Below are 16,358 nucleotides of genomic sequence, written 5' to 3'. Positions count from 1 at the left end.
AAGTGACCTGCTCTGTCTGGCGAGCTGGTTCTTGGGTGTTGCATGTCTCACTGGGGTTGCTGGCAGTGTGGGTCAAATCGTTGACTCATGTCAAGTGACTTGTTGAGTCACGTCTCTGGAACATTTTTACATTTACAGTTGCCGAGACAGATCACCCACATCCTGTCTTACTATATTTGCCCCCAGACTAAATCCAGGGCTTGACATTTATTCCACTGAATTTAGTCTTGCTTGAGTTAGACTGGCCCATGAAGCCCTTGTTGATGTCTCAACAACTGCACTCCCCCCAGCTCTGTGCAAGCTTCTATAAAATGAAACCTCCTTCAAGGCTCACAGAAAAGAAAGGAAACCTGAATACTGAAAGCGCAAAAGGAAGTTCTGTCAGTGAGTCCTTTTTCTCCCCAGTCACCAGATGTAGAAATGGAGCTGCATTTACTGACCTGCCCCCTGCTTCAACAGCTCAGCCGCTGAATTGGCTGCGGTTTGGGGAGAATTTTCTGCTATTTCCTCCAATGGATCTGTAGGAAGGGGCAAGAAAATACAGAAATGAGTCCTGCTCCTGACCAAGAATCCTCATGACAAAGTTAGACAATTTGATGACAGAATTCCTAGATGATGACATGCAATGGTTTTGCAGTCAAGAGTTTCTCTTTGGGACAATAATCCAGCCCATAGAAACCATGATCACGTTCTGAACAAAAGTAGAGATGACAAGGCCTAACAAAATATTTTTCTAATCACTGAATTAGTCATATGAATAATGATACTTTGAAAAGTAAATCACATTTACCTATATATTAAGTTAGACCATTTTTATGTGAAGTTGTGACTGCTCAGGAAAGTGGGACATACGGTCACATCGCCCTGACATGCTGTGGGTGTTATTTAATTTCATTACGGATATTGTTTAACAAACATAAAAGTAAAAAGAACAGTGCATCCATCATCTAAGTTCAACAACATCAACATTTTGCCCATTTTGTAGAAACGTAAAAATTAAATGTCAATGACCCTGAAGCCTTCTTTGTCTGACGGTTTTATATTTTTAAACTACAGAATCTTTGCTCTATAGAAATCTTTCATCAAAATCCATGATGTAAAGCTATCTGGGAGCTGTCAGTGAAGCAGAATCTCCTCTTCTCTCCTTGATTTGGATGAACTCATTGGCCTTTTCTTGGGTTCAACCAAGAGAATATGAAAAAACTTCCGGTCTTATTATTTTTCTCAGTGGATCTTTAAGGATCTCTAAAACCGGTGGCCTTGACTGCAGACAATCTACACAGAGCCTGACTAGCACTGAGGACCCCTTACCTCTCTCTGGGATAAGCAGCTTGCACGGCAACGCCAAGGGCGTGATGGAGTGCTGGCACACCAAGGCTGTCAGGCTCCCTGCAAAGTGGACAGACAGCAAACAAGAGTCAACAACTGCTGTAAGTGTTGTGTGCTCAGCCAATTTATCAGTTGGAATGAAACGGATGCAAAGGCTGAGCCCTTATCTTTTTAGCAACTGTTATGTTAGATTAATGTGCAGCTTTGTGTAAAACTTCAAAGAAGTATAAAGTTCCACAAGATAGTTGAGAGGTAAGTAAATGGAACTGTTGATCATTCTTATCATGGACGCATCATTACCAAATTATAAAGACTAAAGCACACAGTTTGTCGGATCTTGAATCAGGAGGGTTGACATCAAGCCAACTCCAACGTTAACCATATATATTACCCCTGCACAATGCTTCTTAACAAAGCTCTAATTTAAACGATGATGCCTAAGGCTGCACTGTGCTTTGTGTGGATGGCTCAAGTCATCTTTCCAACAAGCTCGTGAGGTAGGGAAGGCTCCCAGTTTGCAGGGAAGGGAGGGTGCTCTGTTGGGAGCTCTGTGCTGTTCCTTGTGCTGTGGGATAGGGTCACACTGGAGCTCCAACCTTCTCAGGACTTTTCTGCCTGCCAACTAGGACAGAATCTTTTTGACGTCTATAATTCTTACTTCCGATATGGTGCTTTTCATTTGTTTGGTTTTGACAAAGCTTTCAAGAACACCTTCAAATCTAGTTTATCTTAAAGACAATAATACAGATCTGCGGGATTTCAGAACTGGGGACTGAAATATGAGTAAACCACCACAAGAGTGATGGTCCCAAATCTCAGGTCGGTGAGCAGAGGGAATCCAGGCCTCATGAGTTCAGAACATTGACAGCAACCTCTCAAGCAACTCACCGAAATATGGTTCATTCGAGCACCCTTTCAACCGCACTCCCTTCGGGGTACACTCAATCAAAAAGTGCCGGACGAGTTCATTGGCCAAATCTCCAGCTGTGGCACGAAATTTAAAGAAAGAAGAATTTTTTCAAAATGGGAGCATGGGAGAATTCAATAGAGAGAACATAAAAGCCAGGAGCTACAGTTGAAAAGGCTCTTCTCTGAATACGAGTCCAGCCACTGCAAAAGAGGCTGCCAAGAACCATCTTCATCCTAGGAATGGTAGCCAGGCTGCAGGACAGCTGGATGAGCACAGGCTAGGCCAGATACAGGGCGGGAACCCTTGCAATGACAGTGTGGGGGCTGGAGAGGTCCCTTGGGAGAGGCCCTCAAACATTCTACAAGAATCCCCAATGAAGGGAATGAGCTTGCAGCTACAAAAGAGGATCATGAATCTCCAGCTGAATCCCCTCCCAAAGAGGAGAGGTGAGAAAGGCTCAGACACAAAATGATACCTATAATGAATCACTAAAAAGAGCTGGAAGGAGGTCAGTCTTCTGGGTGGGATTTAACCAGGAGCCTGGATCTGTAAAACCTTCCAGAAAGTAAGCACTCAGCTGCACTGGAGCAGCACTCTACCACATTGCTATTAATAGTAAACAGTACATCTGCTTTAGGCCAGCCCATGAGTCCAAAGAGAAAACACATCATAAAAAGCCACTGAATGGCGAAACTGTCTGAGAGTGGAAAAGTACAAACAGCATAACCAAAAGAACAAGAAGTCACTGCCCTATGCTAATGAGTCCAACAGACCTTCACAGTGTGCTGTATTTCTGTGATCCAGGGCTTCCTTCATCACCCTCCACTGGGGCATGTCTGCCTAAACTTCTAATATTTCTGGTGTTGGAAACCTCCTGGCAGCAAGACCCAGTGGAGTTGGGCTTGGTCCCCAGTGCCTTGCCCACAGTAGGCTTCCAAAAGATGTTTATAAACATGACAAATATCACTGTGTCAGCATCTCACAAGGGCAGTAAAGCTTGCAGGAAAGGAAATGACCAGATTCCATAAAAGGCTGTGTTGAATTAAAGTGGGATAAGAACATATTGCCATTCAGTTGTGGGAGGAAAATGATGCCTGGCTTCCAAACTGAAGGGGACACCAAGCGTGGGTCTGGATTCCACTTGTGAGAAATGGCTCAGTGGGAAGTCCTTCTGGCCAGGGCTCTCTGGAGAACAGCATCCAGAACATCCCTAGCTGTCCCATCTCCAGTTTACTGGAGGTGGTATGGTGAATGGCTGTGGCTCTTTATGACCTGGTAAACTCTGCTCAAATCTGTCCTTGGATTGTGAAATCTGAATGTCAAATCCAGGGGCAGGATGAAGACACAGCAGCCAGATAAGATTTCACCCAGAGGCCACCAACAATGCTGGGTTTCCTCAAGTCTGCTATTCTAATATCCCCTATTTTGTTCCTTTCATCTTAAGATTGAGTCCAAAGTCTGTCAGAGAGGCAGGATGCACGCACAGAGGTAAAAACAGTTATATACTCTCATCTAGATTCCAAAAAGATAATGCATGCAGAAATGTCATTTGTCCTTGCTTTAAAACTTTACATGGAAACCAAGGAGCCAACCTAAACCATCCATCATTCCTGCTCTCCCAAAAATCTCTCATCTCTGCAGACTCGCCAGATGCTGTTGGTCCTGCGACCCTCTTTCCTGCCATCATCATTATTCAGTTTCAGTCCTCAACAATCAGGCCTAATTCAGCTCTCCAACTACAAAAGCCCTTATCTCCACTCAGAAATAGCATCTTGTTGGGCTTCTTATGCTGGAATTCTGGATGCTAGAAGATTCTACTTTTCAAGAATTATCTGTTCTTTCTCCCCTACACAACGCCTTCTCTCTACTTCGCTTCAGGACAGTCAGTATCCACAGGCTTCGGGACTGAGCTTTGACTGAGCCCCGGGTCTTTCCCAGCCTCACTCCCCACCCCTTCCACTCTCACACCATTACCTGTGCCAAAATGAACCCATCTATGTTTCCTGGAAACGCTACAGCCCTGCCTAAGGCTGGACCTCCTGGCAGCCAAATCATACATTCCACAGGGTGTAACTCCAAGGCAATTTTTTCCAGGAAGCATGAAGCAGAGGTTTCATCCAAGGATTTGGAAAAATCCTCTCGGGTATTAGGCACAGAGCATGAGTGAACCAGGTGGGTGTCTCACTTATCAACACAAGGAGTTTAAAATCCAAGCTGCTTCTGATTTCCCCACTCCTAGTAAGTCAAGTTGTCCTTACTGGGAACCAACGACCTGCAATGTCCCCTCAGTCCACAATTTCCATTTGGGGAGACAGACAGAGTGAAAGAATAGCTTCCCTTTCCTTAGTCTAGTCTGTGGCATGGTAGCACACAACGATGAGTATAATGGGGCAAAAAGGGCAGGGGCAGAAGAAAAAAAGAATAAACTGAAAATCAAGTGTCCACCAACAATAGAATGGATCAATTGGCTGCAGGATTTTCGTAAGATGGAAAGCCAGAACTTCCAAAGAGAACGACAGCTACAAGCAATTTTAGAAATATGATCAGTGGATGCTGGCAAGGTTGTAGAGAAAAAGGAATGCTTTTGCACTGTTGGTGAGAGTGTAAAATAGTTCAACCATTGTGGAAGACAGTGTGGTGATTCCTCAAAGACCTAGAGGCAGTACCCAGCAATCCCTTTACTGGGTATTACACCCAAAGGAATAGAAATCCTTCTATTACAGGTTGGTGCAAAAGTCATTATGGTTTTTGCCATGACTTTTAATGCAAAAAGGATTCAGGCAGGCATAGTCCTTTACCTGCATTAGAGATCATCTCATGAGTCTAGGCTTATTCTAGTATCACTTTTAATCCATCTAAAAATACCCTACTGGGTATAGATACAAGAATAGTGCTCACAGTATGCTAGTTTTCATATAAAAATGTGTATTTGCCTGCATTTGGACAGGTAACCAGTGAAAAGACACACACGAATCTACTCCCTCATCATGGGAGGTGACAGGGTGGTGAGGGGGGTGGAGCTGAAATGGAAGCAAAACGGGCTTAGTGGATGCCTTATCCTATGGTTCTAATTTTTGAACAATGAAATGGATTACCTATACGAAACAAAAGAAAATAAAATTAACAAATTAATGTTCTTTCTTAAATAAGGTGAAACTTTGTAAAATATACCTGAAAAAATAAATACTAAGAATAAAATTTGGGAGTATTGTTAAAGTCATCTTTTATTTTATTAGCCTAAAAATAAATCAACAGAGTTTCTCTGTGGATGAGCTGAACAGATCAATAGGGAATGGTAACCTTACCTTTCTTATTCAGCTGCAGGACTGAAGGTGGGGGTGTGGCCACCTTCATGGCCAGGCCATAGGCCCCTCGGAAGGAATGGCTGTCTCGAACGATGAATGAGCCCGGCTCCTTGTCCTTCAACATGGCGATGGCTGCAGAAAGGGAGAAGAAAGACAAGAACGTCTGCCAGGTGGACACAGGTCTATGCCCACTCATAACCTTGGGTAGGTCCTGTTTCCCTTACTCTTTTTGCAAACTGGATCAGTGGGGACCTGGCCGGGATCCCCCTGCTTGGCTGGAAGAACTACGAGTCCATGCAGTTGAGGGACCTTCAGGGAGGTCTCTGTGGTGTCGTGTATGTTTCATGGGTGGGCCTCCCTGTTGAGGAGGCAGAAAAGACAGGAATATCCCTCTCTTTAGCTAGACTGAGGTGCCAGGCACTGTCCTGTGGGCTGCCCATGTTAAAACACAGGATTTTTATTAATCCCACAACACCTGTGATGTCCAAATGATGGTCCCCACCTGACAGCCCAGGAAACCGAGGCTCACGCTGAGTAAGAAACAAGACCAGATCCAAATATACACAAAGGGGAGAAACAGAGAGTGGGAGGGAGGCTGTCGCAGCACACCCTGCCGCTGCTTGGACATTGCCCCCCTGTGGCATTTTTCTTAAAGATTTTAGAACATGAGAACATGAACTCTTTCAACAGCATAAAAGGAAAGAAGTTTTTTTCTTTTTTTTTTTTTGAGATGGAGTCTCGCTGTGTTGCCCAGGCTAGAGTGCAGTGGCATGGTCTCGGCTCACTGCAACCTCCACCTCCTGGGTTCAAGCGATTCTCCCGCCTCAGCCTCCCGAGTAGCTGGGACTACAGGCGCGTGCCACCACGTCTGGCTAATTTTTTGTATTTTTAGTAGAGATGGGGTTTCACCATGTTAGCCAGGATGGTCTTGATCTCCTGACCTCGTGATCCACCCGCCTCGGCCTCCCAAAGTGCTGGGATTACAGGCGTGAGCCACCAAGCCCGGCCAGGAAAGACATTTCTAATTACACTTTCTGATGATTTAAAGGGCATACCCAAAATGTTACCGAAAATTTAATAGAAATTCCAAGATTCACCAAGGAAGTAACAAAAACCTGGCCTGCAGGTGGCCTCCTATCCAGTGGCTCCATGGCTGATGTGGCCAAATGAACCCCCTGGATGGGGCTGAGGACACGTTCCCCATGTGCCCGCTAACCCAGGGCCTCGCACAGTGGGTCACCCAGCTTCCCTGGTGAGGCTGGTAGGCATTCAGCTAATCAGAATCATTGCTTCAAAAAAATCTCTCCCCTTCATGGCCAAAATCTGGCATTTCCAAGAAGAAGAGGGAGTGGGTTAGGGTAATAGTAACCTCAACTTGATACTGCCCAGACCAGCCAGAGTGTTCCCTGATAACTAGACTACATCTCAGAATTTCTTTTCTAGACATTTACTCTTTATTTTAAAAAAAGGGGGAAAACTGGGGATTTAGAATATAAAGTTATACATAATTACAGCCATGGAAATGCTGCCTTTCTGGAATGCCAAAGGCTCTGTCTGGAAGCGATCAGGGCGCAGAACATGAACCAGTAAGTGGTGGGATGCCCCCGGCATGCCTCAGTAAATACCTCCATGGCGCATTCCCACAGAAGCCCCTCACGTGCCCCCAGGCCTGCTCGGACCCACAGCCAGGGCATCTGTTTGGCCATAGGATGAAACGAATGGTTTCTTTTACACATTTTTCAATGCCCTGCACCGTGGCCCTGTGTACAGGATGAGGGCAAGGGGATGAGCTCAACACGCCCCTGGGGATGAAGCAGGAGCTTCTAAACGGCACGCAGTGGGAAGGATGGGCAGGAAAACACAGGTAGGCTCACCGTGCATGCCCAAGACTGCTGGTAGCTCCAGCCAGGCCTGCAGCCACCCACGCAAGGGACTCAGGGCTGGGAGCGGGGGGTCCTCCTGGGGCAGGGCACAGGCCCTGGGAATATACCCTGAATTCTGGTGCACGTTTTCTCACAGCATAGTCTATAAACTTCGGGGCTGAACGTGCATGACATTTTTTCAATTTTTAATTTTTATTTTTTTGAGACAGACTCTCTCGCTCTGTTGCCCAGACTGAAGTACAGTGACACAATCATAGCTCACCACAGCCTCAACCTCCTGGGCCCAAGCGATCCTCCCACCTCAGCTTCCTGAGTAGCTGGGACGACAAGTGTACACCACCACACCCAGCTAATTTTTTTAAATTTTTGGTAGACACTGGGTCTCACTATGTTGCCCAGGCTGGCCTTAAACTCCTGGACTCAAGTGATCCTCCCACCTCAGCTTCCCTAAGTGCTGGGATTATAGGAGTGAGTCACCGCACCGGGCCTACTTTTTTGTTTTTTCTAAGTAGAACAAAAGATCACTTACATTTTGTTTCAACTATGATATACCTCAGAGCTTTTCTTTTTGTAAGGCACGGTTCTACTTCCCTGTGGTAAATAAAGTGTAGAAGCCTCACGGGACTGAGACTTTGGGCACATGTGGATGGCAGTGGAGGGAACACGGACTTTGCTCCGACCAGTTCTCCCCAGGCCAGGAGGGAAACCCCAGCTGCCAGGCTGCAGGAGTGCAAGGGGGCTGTGCTCTCCTGCGCAGGCAATGGGAGTAAGAGGAGAATTTTAGACCCGCTGTTTTTCCAAACAGAAGTGGGCTGAGGAGCCTGGTGTGCTGAAGTTGGAAAAACGAGCGTCCACACACTGCACACAGCAGCTGCGTGCTCCACCCTGGCACTGGCATCACATTCCTCAGTGCACTCCAACCCAAATCTATCTGTTTCAGATCCCCCCTGCTACAATGACATTGCACAATGGGAGAAGGGGGCATCCAGCCCCACACATCGCCCTGCTCTAGAAGACAGCGCCAACAGAGTGGAAGGGTCTGGGCAGAATCTCTTAGGTGCTGGATAGGCACCTCTCAGTCTGGTCAGCTGGAGGAGGTGCCAAGGCACCGGGGGCCACAGTCATCGGGATTCTTGAGACACAAGCAGAGCCTGGGTGGTGGCAACAGGCACACAGCATCCGGCCACAGAGGGGCCCTCGGCCATGGTGAGCAGTGTTTCACAAAGGCCAATTCAGGGAAATGAAGGTCTTTCCAGGCCACGGGCTTTTTTTTCTCTCTCTTCCACTTAAAATGACAATCGCTTCTTTGAGATCATAAGAGATGCACATTCTTACCATTTCTATCATCTACATAACTGAATAGCAGAATTTCAGTGGAGAGCTGGACAGAGCTATTTTTCTGCCACTCAACTATTCATTTCTAGGCATTCCTGAGGCATCTTCACAAGGAGAGAGCTTGATTTTCTTCTGAAGTTAAGATAAAGAGGAACAGAGGAGCCAAGTGGGTCTCCTGCTGACTGCGGGCAGCTTGTCACTTCTCACCGCTTTAAACCAACCCATTCCCTCTCTCACTCCAGCCTCCACCAGGTGGCCACCGGGATTCACTTTGGTTCCTAGGAATCCTGACTCTGTCTTCCAGGCACTGGAGGCATGGCCCTGCCCTGCCCTGCCTTGCCAGTCACACACCATCTCTTCCGAGGTATATCCCAGAAGCAACAAACTTTATGCACTGCCAAAGTGAGGTATCCAGAGGAAGGTACGCTCAGCTGAGACACAGCATCCAGGGAGGAAGGCCATCCCACAGCCGAGGGAAGCACCTTATGAATTCTGCTCATTGCCCAGGGGCTGTCTCCAAGCAGGGCTGCCCAGAAGAGCTTGCTAGCCTTCCTCTCCCACATCTCTTCCATTCATGCTCTGGTAAAAAGTGATGCTCAAAATATTCAAATATTCATTGCTCAAAAATTAATATTAATGATTTCAAATTAAAAAAACAAAAAACCTGACATTGTACCAAGCAGAGAGATGCTCTGCCTGGTTTGTGTATGAGGCATGCGGTTAAGTCCACAACTGGGTCTCATTATTAAGTGTTTATGTAGGTGTTCACGAACGCAGTGTCCCTGAGAAGAGCAGGGCGTCTCTCCTGCTTCCTCACCCTGTCCTCTCTGGTTTCATGGAGATGCAGGAGAGTATGTCTCCTCCTCACAGTCAGCAGTTGTGGGCTGGCATCACTGGCAAGCCACTGGCTGGTGCAAACAGCCAGAAATTACACCCTACACACTGGAATGCTCATGGCTGGGGCCCATTCCTCACCAACTCCCTCATTAGTAGTGAGTTTTCCCCTATAAAAACTAAAAGGTTGTAACATGTCCCCAGGAGGCATGGAATAATGTGTGGGCCCTGCTTAAACTCAATCCATACGAAGCCACGGCTGCCTGATGTTCCCACTGCAGGGCCCATCTTCACACAAGGCAGCGAAGCGGGCACTAGGGCAGATGCCCAAGGATGCCCTCATCCTCCCCACATACCTTGTTCTCTTGAAATATCCGCCTTGTACCAGAACTTGGAAGTGTCTTGAACAAATTTCACGATCACAAGTTTATCACCTGGACTATCTGTAAAGCAAAATTTAAAAACAGTGACCATGATGGGCACTCTTCTTCTTGCAACCTCTCATCTGCTGTGATCCCAGAAGTCCAAATTCCATGCCAAGGGCAAGCAAGCGAGGGATGTTCTAAGGAAAGGGAACCCTGCCTTTGAAATGACTGAGTTGGAGGAGGCAGTGACTGTTTTATAACACAAAACAAAACAACAGGATGCTTGGATTGGGCTTTTGCAATACATTTTAAGAATACATAGGAAGGTAGCGAGGAAAGAGAGGGTAAGGTTGGTGTTGTTTAACCCATAGACCACACTGTTTCCTATACACTTGAAATATTTCATAATGACGTTTCGGATGAATTGATTTAATTTGACAAGGAATTTGTTATTTACAAAAAGCCATGTTCCCAAGTGAAACGGAAAGTAGAACCACTGCAAATGTCTGCACTTTCTACTGGAAGGAATCCAAGGTGGCCAAACACAGAAGCCAAGAAAAGTGAATGAAAAGCCTGGGCCAGTGCTTGGCTTTGGATGAGGAAAATGGAAAAGTACCCCAACGGCTCTGGATTTTCTCTCCAGGTGCCCAGCCCAGCACTAGAGATGTGCCAGCTCAGCTGCAGGTCTGAACCCTTCCCTTCCCGAGTGAATGGACAGAGGGGCCCTTCCACCTGCTGGAAACACACCTACCTGGCAGAGGTGAGGCCGCTTCTGAAGCCTTGGAAAAGTCGGGAAGGACATTTGGGAAGGGGATACTGATGGTGCTCCCGCTGTGCGGGCTGGAGAAGCCACTGGAGGAGGGGGAGACTGAGCCCAAAGAACGATCCCCCTCTGAGGCCCGCTTCTTCTCAGGGAGGGGCGGCTGCCCAGGCAGGGTCACGCCCTGGCCCTGCAGGCCTGGACTGTGGTGGCTGCTGTGTCCAGGCGCCACCGTGAGAAAGTTGTGGGACAGGAAGCCATTGTCGGCAGCCCCTGTTGCTGTCAGCGGGATGCTGGGGGTCGGTGACACTCCATGAGAATTGGCCATCAAGGCCCCCAGGTCCTCCTCGGGCGGATGGCCACTTCCCACCGGGACGGTGCCGAAGCCCAGGAAGGCCTGGCTGCTGGGAGGCGCCAGGGAGTCCGGTGGCTCTGCTAGGGACAGCTCATGGCTGTGGAAAGGAGCCTGGAGCTCTGACGACGGGAAGCAGGACAGCACTGGGGAGTCCTTCCTGGTACCGGAGAACTCAGCGCTGAGGGGACTTCCGGTGGGCCGGCCGCTCCCCAGCAGGGAGACCGTGGGCTTGGGGCTGCTCTCCACCCACTGGCGTTCTGCAGAAGAGGAGCTGTTCAAAAGACAAGCCGACCAAGACAGCATGTAAGGTACAAAGAGACACCTGAAGACCAGCAAGCGTCACCCACACGGGAAGACAGGGATGGGGAAGTGGGTGCTGAGGCCCTCCAGGCAGCACAGGAGAAATTTTCCAAAATATGTACACTAAGGCCCTCTCTGAGTTCACGCTGCCTGCCTTTCAAGCCCCCACTTCATGCCTGGATGCTGCAGCCCGCATGAGGGCACCCAGGGGAACCGCCCCATGAAGGCCTCCACATGCGCAGATGCTGCTCTCTCAGCCCCTGCGCCCGCCCTCCTGCATCTTCACGGGGTCAAGGCCCTTTCTTCCTTTAAGGCGTAGCTCAGCTGTGTACCCACTGGGAAGCCTTTTCCCAGTCCTTGCCCAGCACCTGCAGCCACAATACACATGTGCCTTCAGGAGTAGAAATGCCCTCCCGTCTTGTCCCACAGCACTAGGCAGGGATGCCACCCACGTTCATCCCCCGCAGCGGGGCCGTTGGTTCACTGCGGGTCCCCTCCTCCTCGCAGCATGATCCCTCTGCCCCATCTCCTTTATCTGCCAGACACACCATCAGTCCTCAATCCATACTTGCTAGATGAACCAGCTGATTAACGGATACCACAAAGAATACTGGAAATTACCACCCACTTATGAGTACGGAAAGACAGCTAAAACCACACCACATGACACACATATTTCACTAGCAATGGAACACTCATGGGTACAGAGTTTATGTGTAATGTCCTTAGATGAGGGCTCCTCTTTTATTTTAAGGATAGCAGAGGTAGAATTTAAAAAGTTAAATAGGGAGCTACGTGTTCATACAACAAAGCATAAAGAAACTTATTCCTACTCTGAGCAAGACGAATGGTCTCATATATGAATTTCCTCAGGGGTAGTATCTTTGTGAAGCAGAAATAGGCCATTTTTCCCTGTTAATACCCACCCCCTCCCACCCACAGGTCTTTCTGTTAACCAGAATCCCTCTAAGGCTGATTTTTTCCTCTATTTCCTGTATGTCCCTATATTTTCTCATATGTCACCACATACACCTGTCCCGGGGGTAGCAGTGTTGTGCACACAGCCCTGGTCCCCTGCCCCGCCCCATCTTTAGGCCAATCCCTGCCTGGTCTAGCTTCAGCTTCTCTGAAGAGCAAGCCCCCACTGGTCCCACACGCCTCTCAGCATTCTGGGTCTTTAAGGAGAACTTGTACCAAGTTTAAAGAACCATCTTCTTACCTCTCTCTCCTCTGCCCGGGGCCGTTGCTGGAAATGGTGCAGGAAGAAGCAAAAGCCTGCTGAAAGGAGGGCGTCGAGGACGCGTCAGCCCGGAGCATCGTGGATTTGGGTCCGATGGGGCTCTCTGACATCCCCACAGCGTGAGTGAGCGTCTCAGGGCAGCCTCGTGGTTCTGTAGCGGGAACACAGAAAGCAGAGAGACCTCGGTTGTAGGACTGGAGAAGTCATAATTTCTGCCGCTTTTGCATGTTCCACAAGAAACAGTGTTGACTTTGAGGCTTTCTGTCATCCATGGCCATACTGAACATGACATCACTACCCTGGAGGAGGCGGCCAGCCCTACACCCCCAAGCATGGGTTTATTCTCACCCAACAATGTTCCCAAAAATAAAGCGACCTAATTCAGTCCCCCACACAGTGTCCAGCCCATTACCACGAGCTGGTCAGCTCCGGCATTCCCTGCGGTCATGGGCCCCTGGGCTGGTCCTCCCAGCCCCATCCCCCACAAAGGCTGATGTCTGTAATGTACTCTCCACCCCATGATCTAGGCTGCACCTCACTTTAGAATCGGCATGGCCTTTCCTCTGCAAACCAGCAGGCGACTTCTCCCCATAAAGACCATAAGTGCAGGCCTTGCGGCAGCCGGGCAGCCTAGGTGTCCTCCACCTTCCTTTGGTCCCCACCCTCCCCAGCTGGTAACTGGGCCATCGACGTCGAGCACTACGAGGGCAGGAACCCATGCTGGTGCTTTCCAGGTCAACCCCACCGCTGCAAAGGCCACACCGTGGGGTGCAGAGGCCACCCTTGCAGGTGGGCCAGAATGCAAACCTGCTTGTGTCCCATGCCTGAGCCCAGGCACATTCCTCTGACGGAATTTCTGTTTCGCTTCTTGCCCAGTAGCATTATTTCTGGATATTTAAAGCATCTTGCCTTTTTTTTTTTCTTTTTTTAAACCAGGCTTCAAGAAATGGACAAATCTACCATGGTCAATAAAATAATACTATTAGAAATACTGGTCATTTTGTTTTCTGCTTCAAAACAAGCGAGGATTGATAAGAGAATATTAACGTAGAAAAAAGTCCATATTATTCATTTCCTGGAGAGGGTATTGAAATTTAGAGATTTCCAAAGCATGCCGTTTTCCCTACAACTCACAGGACTATCACCTCACATACTTGAAATACATGTTATTTTAATTATACTGAAAACAAGGCTACCTTCTTTACCCTTCAAATGAAAACCAATAATAAAACTGAATACCAGAATCACACTTTATAAAAACGACATTTACTAAGAATACTCTGAAAGGAATTATCAGCAGCATATGTGATTTCTGAAGATGAAATATCTAGGGGTTTTCATTAATCCAGGTGCCAATGAGCACTGGTCTGTGGATTATTCAGACCAGTGAGGAATTATATCCAAAAAAGCAAGGGAAAGCCCTGACCACTCAACTAAATTACCTCCACATACAGGATGTAATATCCTGGTTTTTTTAAAAAATTGATCTCTACAGAATTTGCACTATCAATTCACAAATGGAATGCACTTCACTCCAATGAGGTAAACAAGCTCCATCTCTACCAAGACAGAATGAACATTCTAAAAATTATATGGTATCCCCACATATGTGAAGTGAAGCACTTTTTCGATCACACATGTCATTTCAATACGAATTAAAAATTACTATTTTTATTTAGCACCAATTCTTTTCCTAAGGAAACCTTATAGATTTTTTTTTTTTTTTTTGAGACGGAGTCTTGCTCTGTCACCCAGACTGGAGTGCAGTGGCGCGATCTCAGCTCACTGCAAGCTCCGCCTCCCAGGTTCACGCCATTCTCCTACCTCGGCCTCCGGAGTAACTGGGACTACAGGCTCCTGCCACCACACCCAGCTAATTTCTTTTTGTATTTGTAGTAGAGACGGGGTTTCACCATGTCAGCAAGGATGGCTATGATCTCCTCACCTCGTGATCCGCCCACCTCAGCCTCCCAAAGTGCTGGGATTACAGGGGTGAGCCACCACGCCCAGCCTAGATTTTTAAAATATATTAATCAGCACACAAAATGTCTGGAGTTATGCCTAAATTAACAACAATCCTAAGTTATCTAATAGATCTTGGTAGAGAAAAAGTGAACTTTAAATGTTTAATTTTTCATGAAACTTTAAAAACCACACCTTTATATATTGAGGTATAATAAACAAAAAAAGTTTGTCATATGTAAACATCCATGAAACCATCATCACGATCGAGATAATTAACAGTTACATTATTCCAAGAGTTTCCTCCAGCCCCTTCTCCTGCTCATCTGGTTTATGTCACTTTGCTTTAGTGTGCATTTCCTAAAATTCTACATGAATAAAATCATTCATATAAACTTTTTTTCCCTGACTACTTTCACTTATTTTGAGATTCCGCCACACTGTAGAATGTATACATAGCTCATTGCTTTTCAACGGTGAGTACTTTTCCATTGTATGGACATATCACATCTTCTCTGTCCATTTACCTGTTGACGGACACTTGGGTTGCTGCCATTATGGGGCTGCTACATAGAAAACTGCAATGAATATTCTTAGACACTTTTTCTTTTTGTACTGACATATACTTTCCCCTCTTTTGGGTGAATACCTAGGAATGGAATGGCTGGACCATACAGTAAGCGTCTATGTAACTTTTTAAGAAAATGCAAAACTGCTTCCCAGAATATTGCAGCATTTCACATCCCCACCATCAATCCTGCCCCTACTTGGTATGATTGGCATTTTGAATTTTAGCCATTCTAGTGCAGGTGTAGTGGTATAACACTGTGTTTTTAATTTGCATCTTATTAATTACTAATGATGTTGAACATCTTTTTGTATGCTTACTAATAGGCATTTTTATGTGTTCTCTGGTGAAATGTTTGTTCAAATCCTTTTCCTTTTTTTCACTAGGTTGTTTGCTTTCTTAATATTCAGTTGTAAGAGTTCTTTATACATTTTAGATGCAGGTCCCTTATACATGATTTGCAAATATTTCTTCTGAGTCTGTTGCCTGTGCATATACTCACTTAAGAATCTTTTGAAGCCAGGTGCGGTGGCTCACGCTTGTAATCCCAGCACTTTGGGAGGCCGAGGCAGGCGGATCACGAGGTCAGGAAATCGAGACCATGGTGAAACCCTGTGTCTACTAAAAATACAAAAAATTAGCCAGGCATGGTGGCGGGCGCCTGTAGTCCCAGCTACTCGGATAGGCTGAGGCAGGAGAATGGCGTGAACCCGGGAGGCAGAGCTTGCAGTGAGCTGAGATTGTGCCACTGCACTCCAGCCTGGGCGACAGAGCGAGACTCCATTTCAAAAAAAAAAAAAATCTTTTGAAGAACAAAATCTTGTAATTTAAGTCCAGTTTATCAATTTGTTCTTTTAGGAACAGTGTGTTTGGTGTTGTATCTAAAATAGTATCTGCCTAATCCAGTCACAAAACATGTTTTTCTGTTTTCTTCCAAAAGTGTTATAGTTTTGGAAGAAACTATAAACATAAGCCTATGATCCATTTTCAGTTAATTTTTACACATGGTGTGAGGCATATATATCAACAAAGTTTGGTTTTTAAAATATGGATATTCAATGGTACCACTATCATTTGTTGAGACTATCTATTCATCATTGAATTGCTTTTGTAATTTTATCCAAAATCAGCCAAATATTAAATCCATCTAGGTTATTTTTCATTTCAGACATTGAAGTTTCTCTTTCCAGTGAAGTTTGGTTTGGGTCTTTT

The 16,358-nt window shown here is 46.6% G+C and overlaps 1 protein-coding gene across 4 annotated transcripts in view; it reads right to left on the bottom strand.

The window, feature by feature from the left end:
* Nucleotides 1–16,358, bottom strand: part of TNS3 (tensin 3) — a 223,798-nt gene that overhangs the window by 13,989 nt on the left and 193,451 nt on the right. For all 4 annotated transcript variants that reach the window (XM_032758139.2, XM_058445056.1, XM_058445064.1 and 1 more), the window contains 7 exons: nt 12,596–12,767; nt 10,713–11,347; nt 9,953–10,039; nt 5,545–5,676; nt 2,218–2,313; nt 1,312–1,389; nt 441–518 (listed from right to left, as the gene is read on the bottom strand). In XM_032758139.2, coding sequence (XP_032614030.1) covers nt 441–518; nt 1,312–1,389; nt 2,218–2,313; nt 5,545–5,676; nt 9,953–10,039; nt 10,713–11,347; nt 12,596–12,767 — 1,278 coding nt within the window. The remainder of the gene's footprint in view (nt 1–440; nt 519–1,311; nt 1,390–2,217; nt 2,314–5,544; nt 5,677–9,952; nt 10,040–10,712; nt 11,348–12,595; nt 12,768–16,358) is intronic.

The sequence above is a fragment of the Hylobates moloch genome, unplaced genomic scaffold (genome assembly GCF_009828535.3).
Source record: "Hylobates moloch isolate HMO894 unplaced genomic scaffold, HMol_V3 SCAFFOLD_1, whole genome shotgun sequence".
NCBI lineage: Eukaryota > Metazoa > Chordata > Mammalia > Primates > Hylobatidae > Hylobates > Hylobates moloch.
This window is presented reverse-complemented; position numbering and strand designations above follow the sequence as displayed.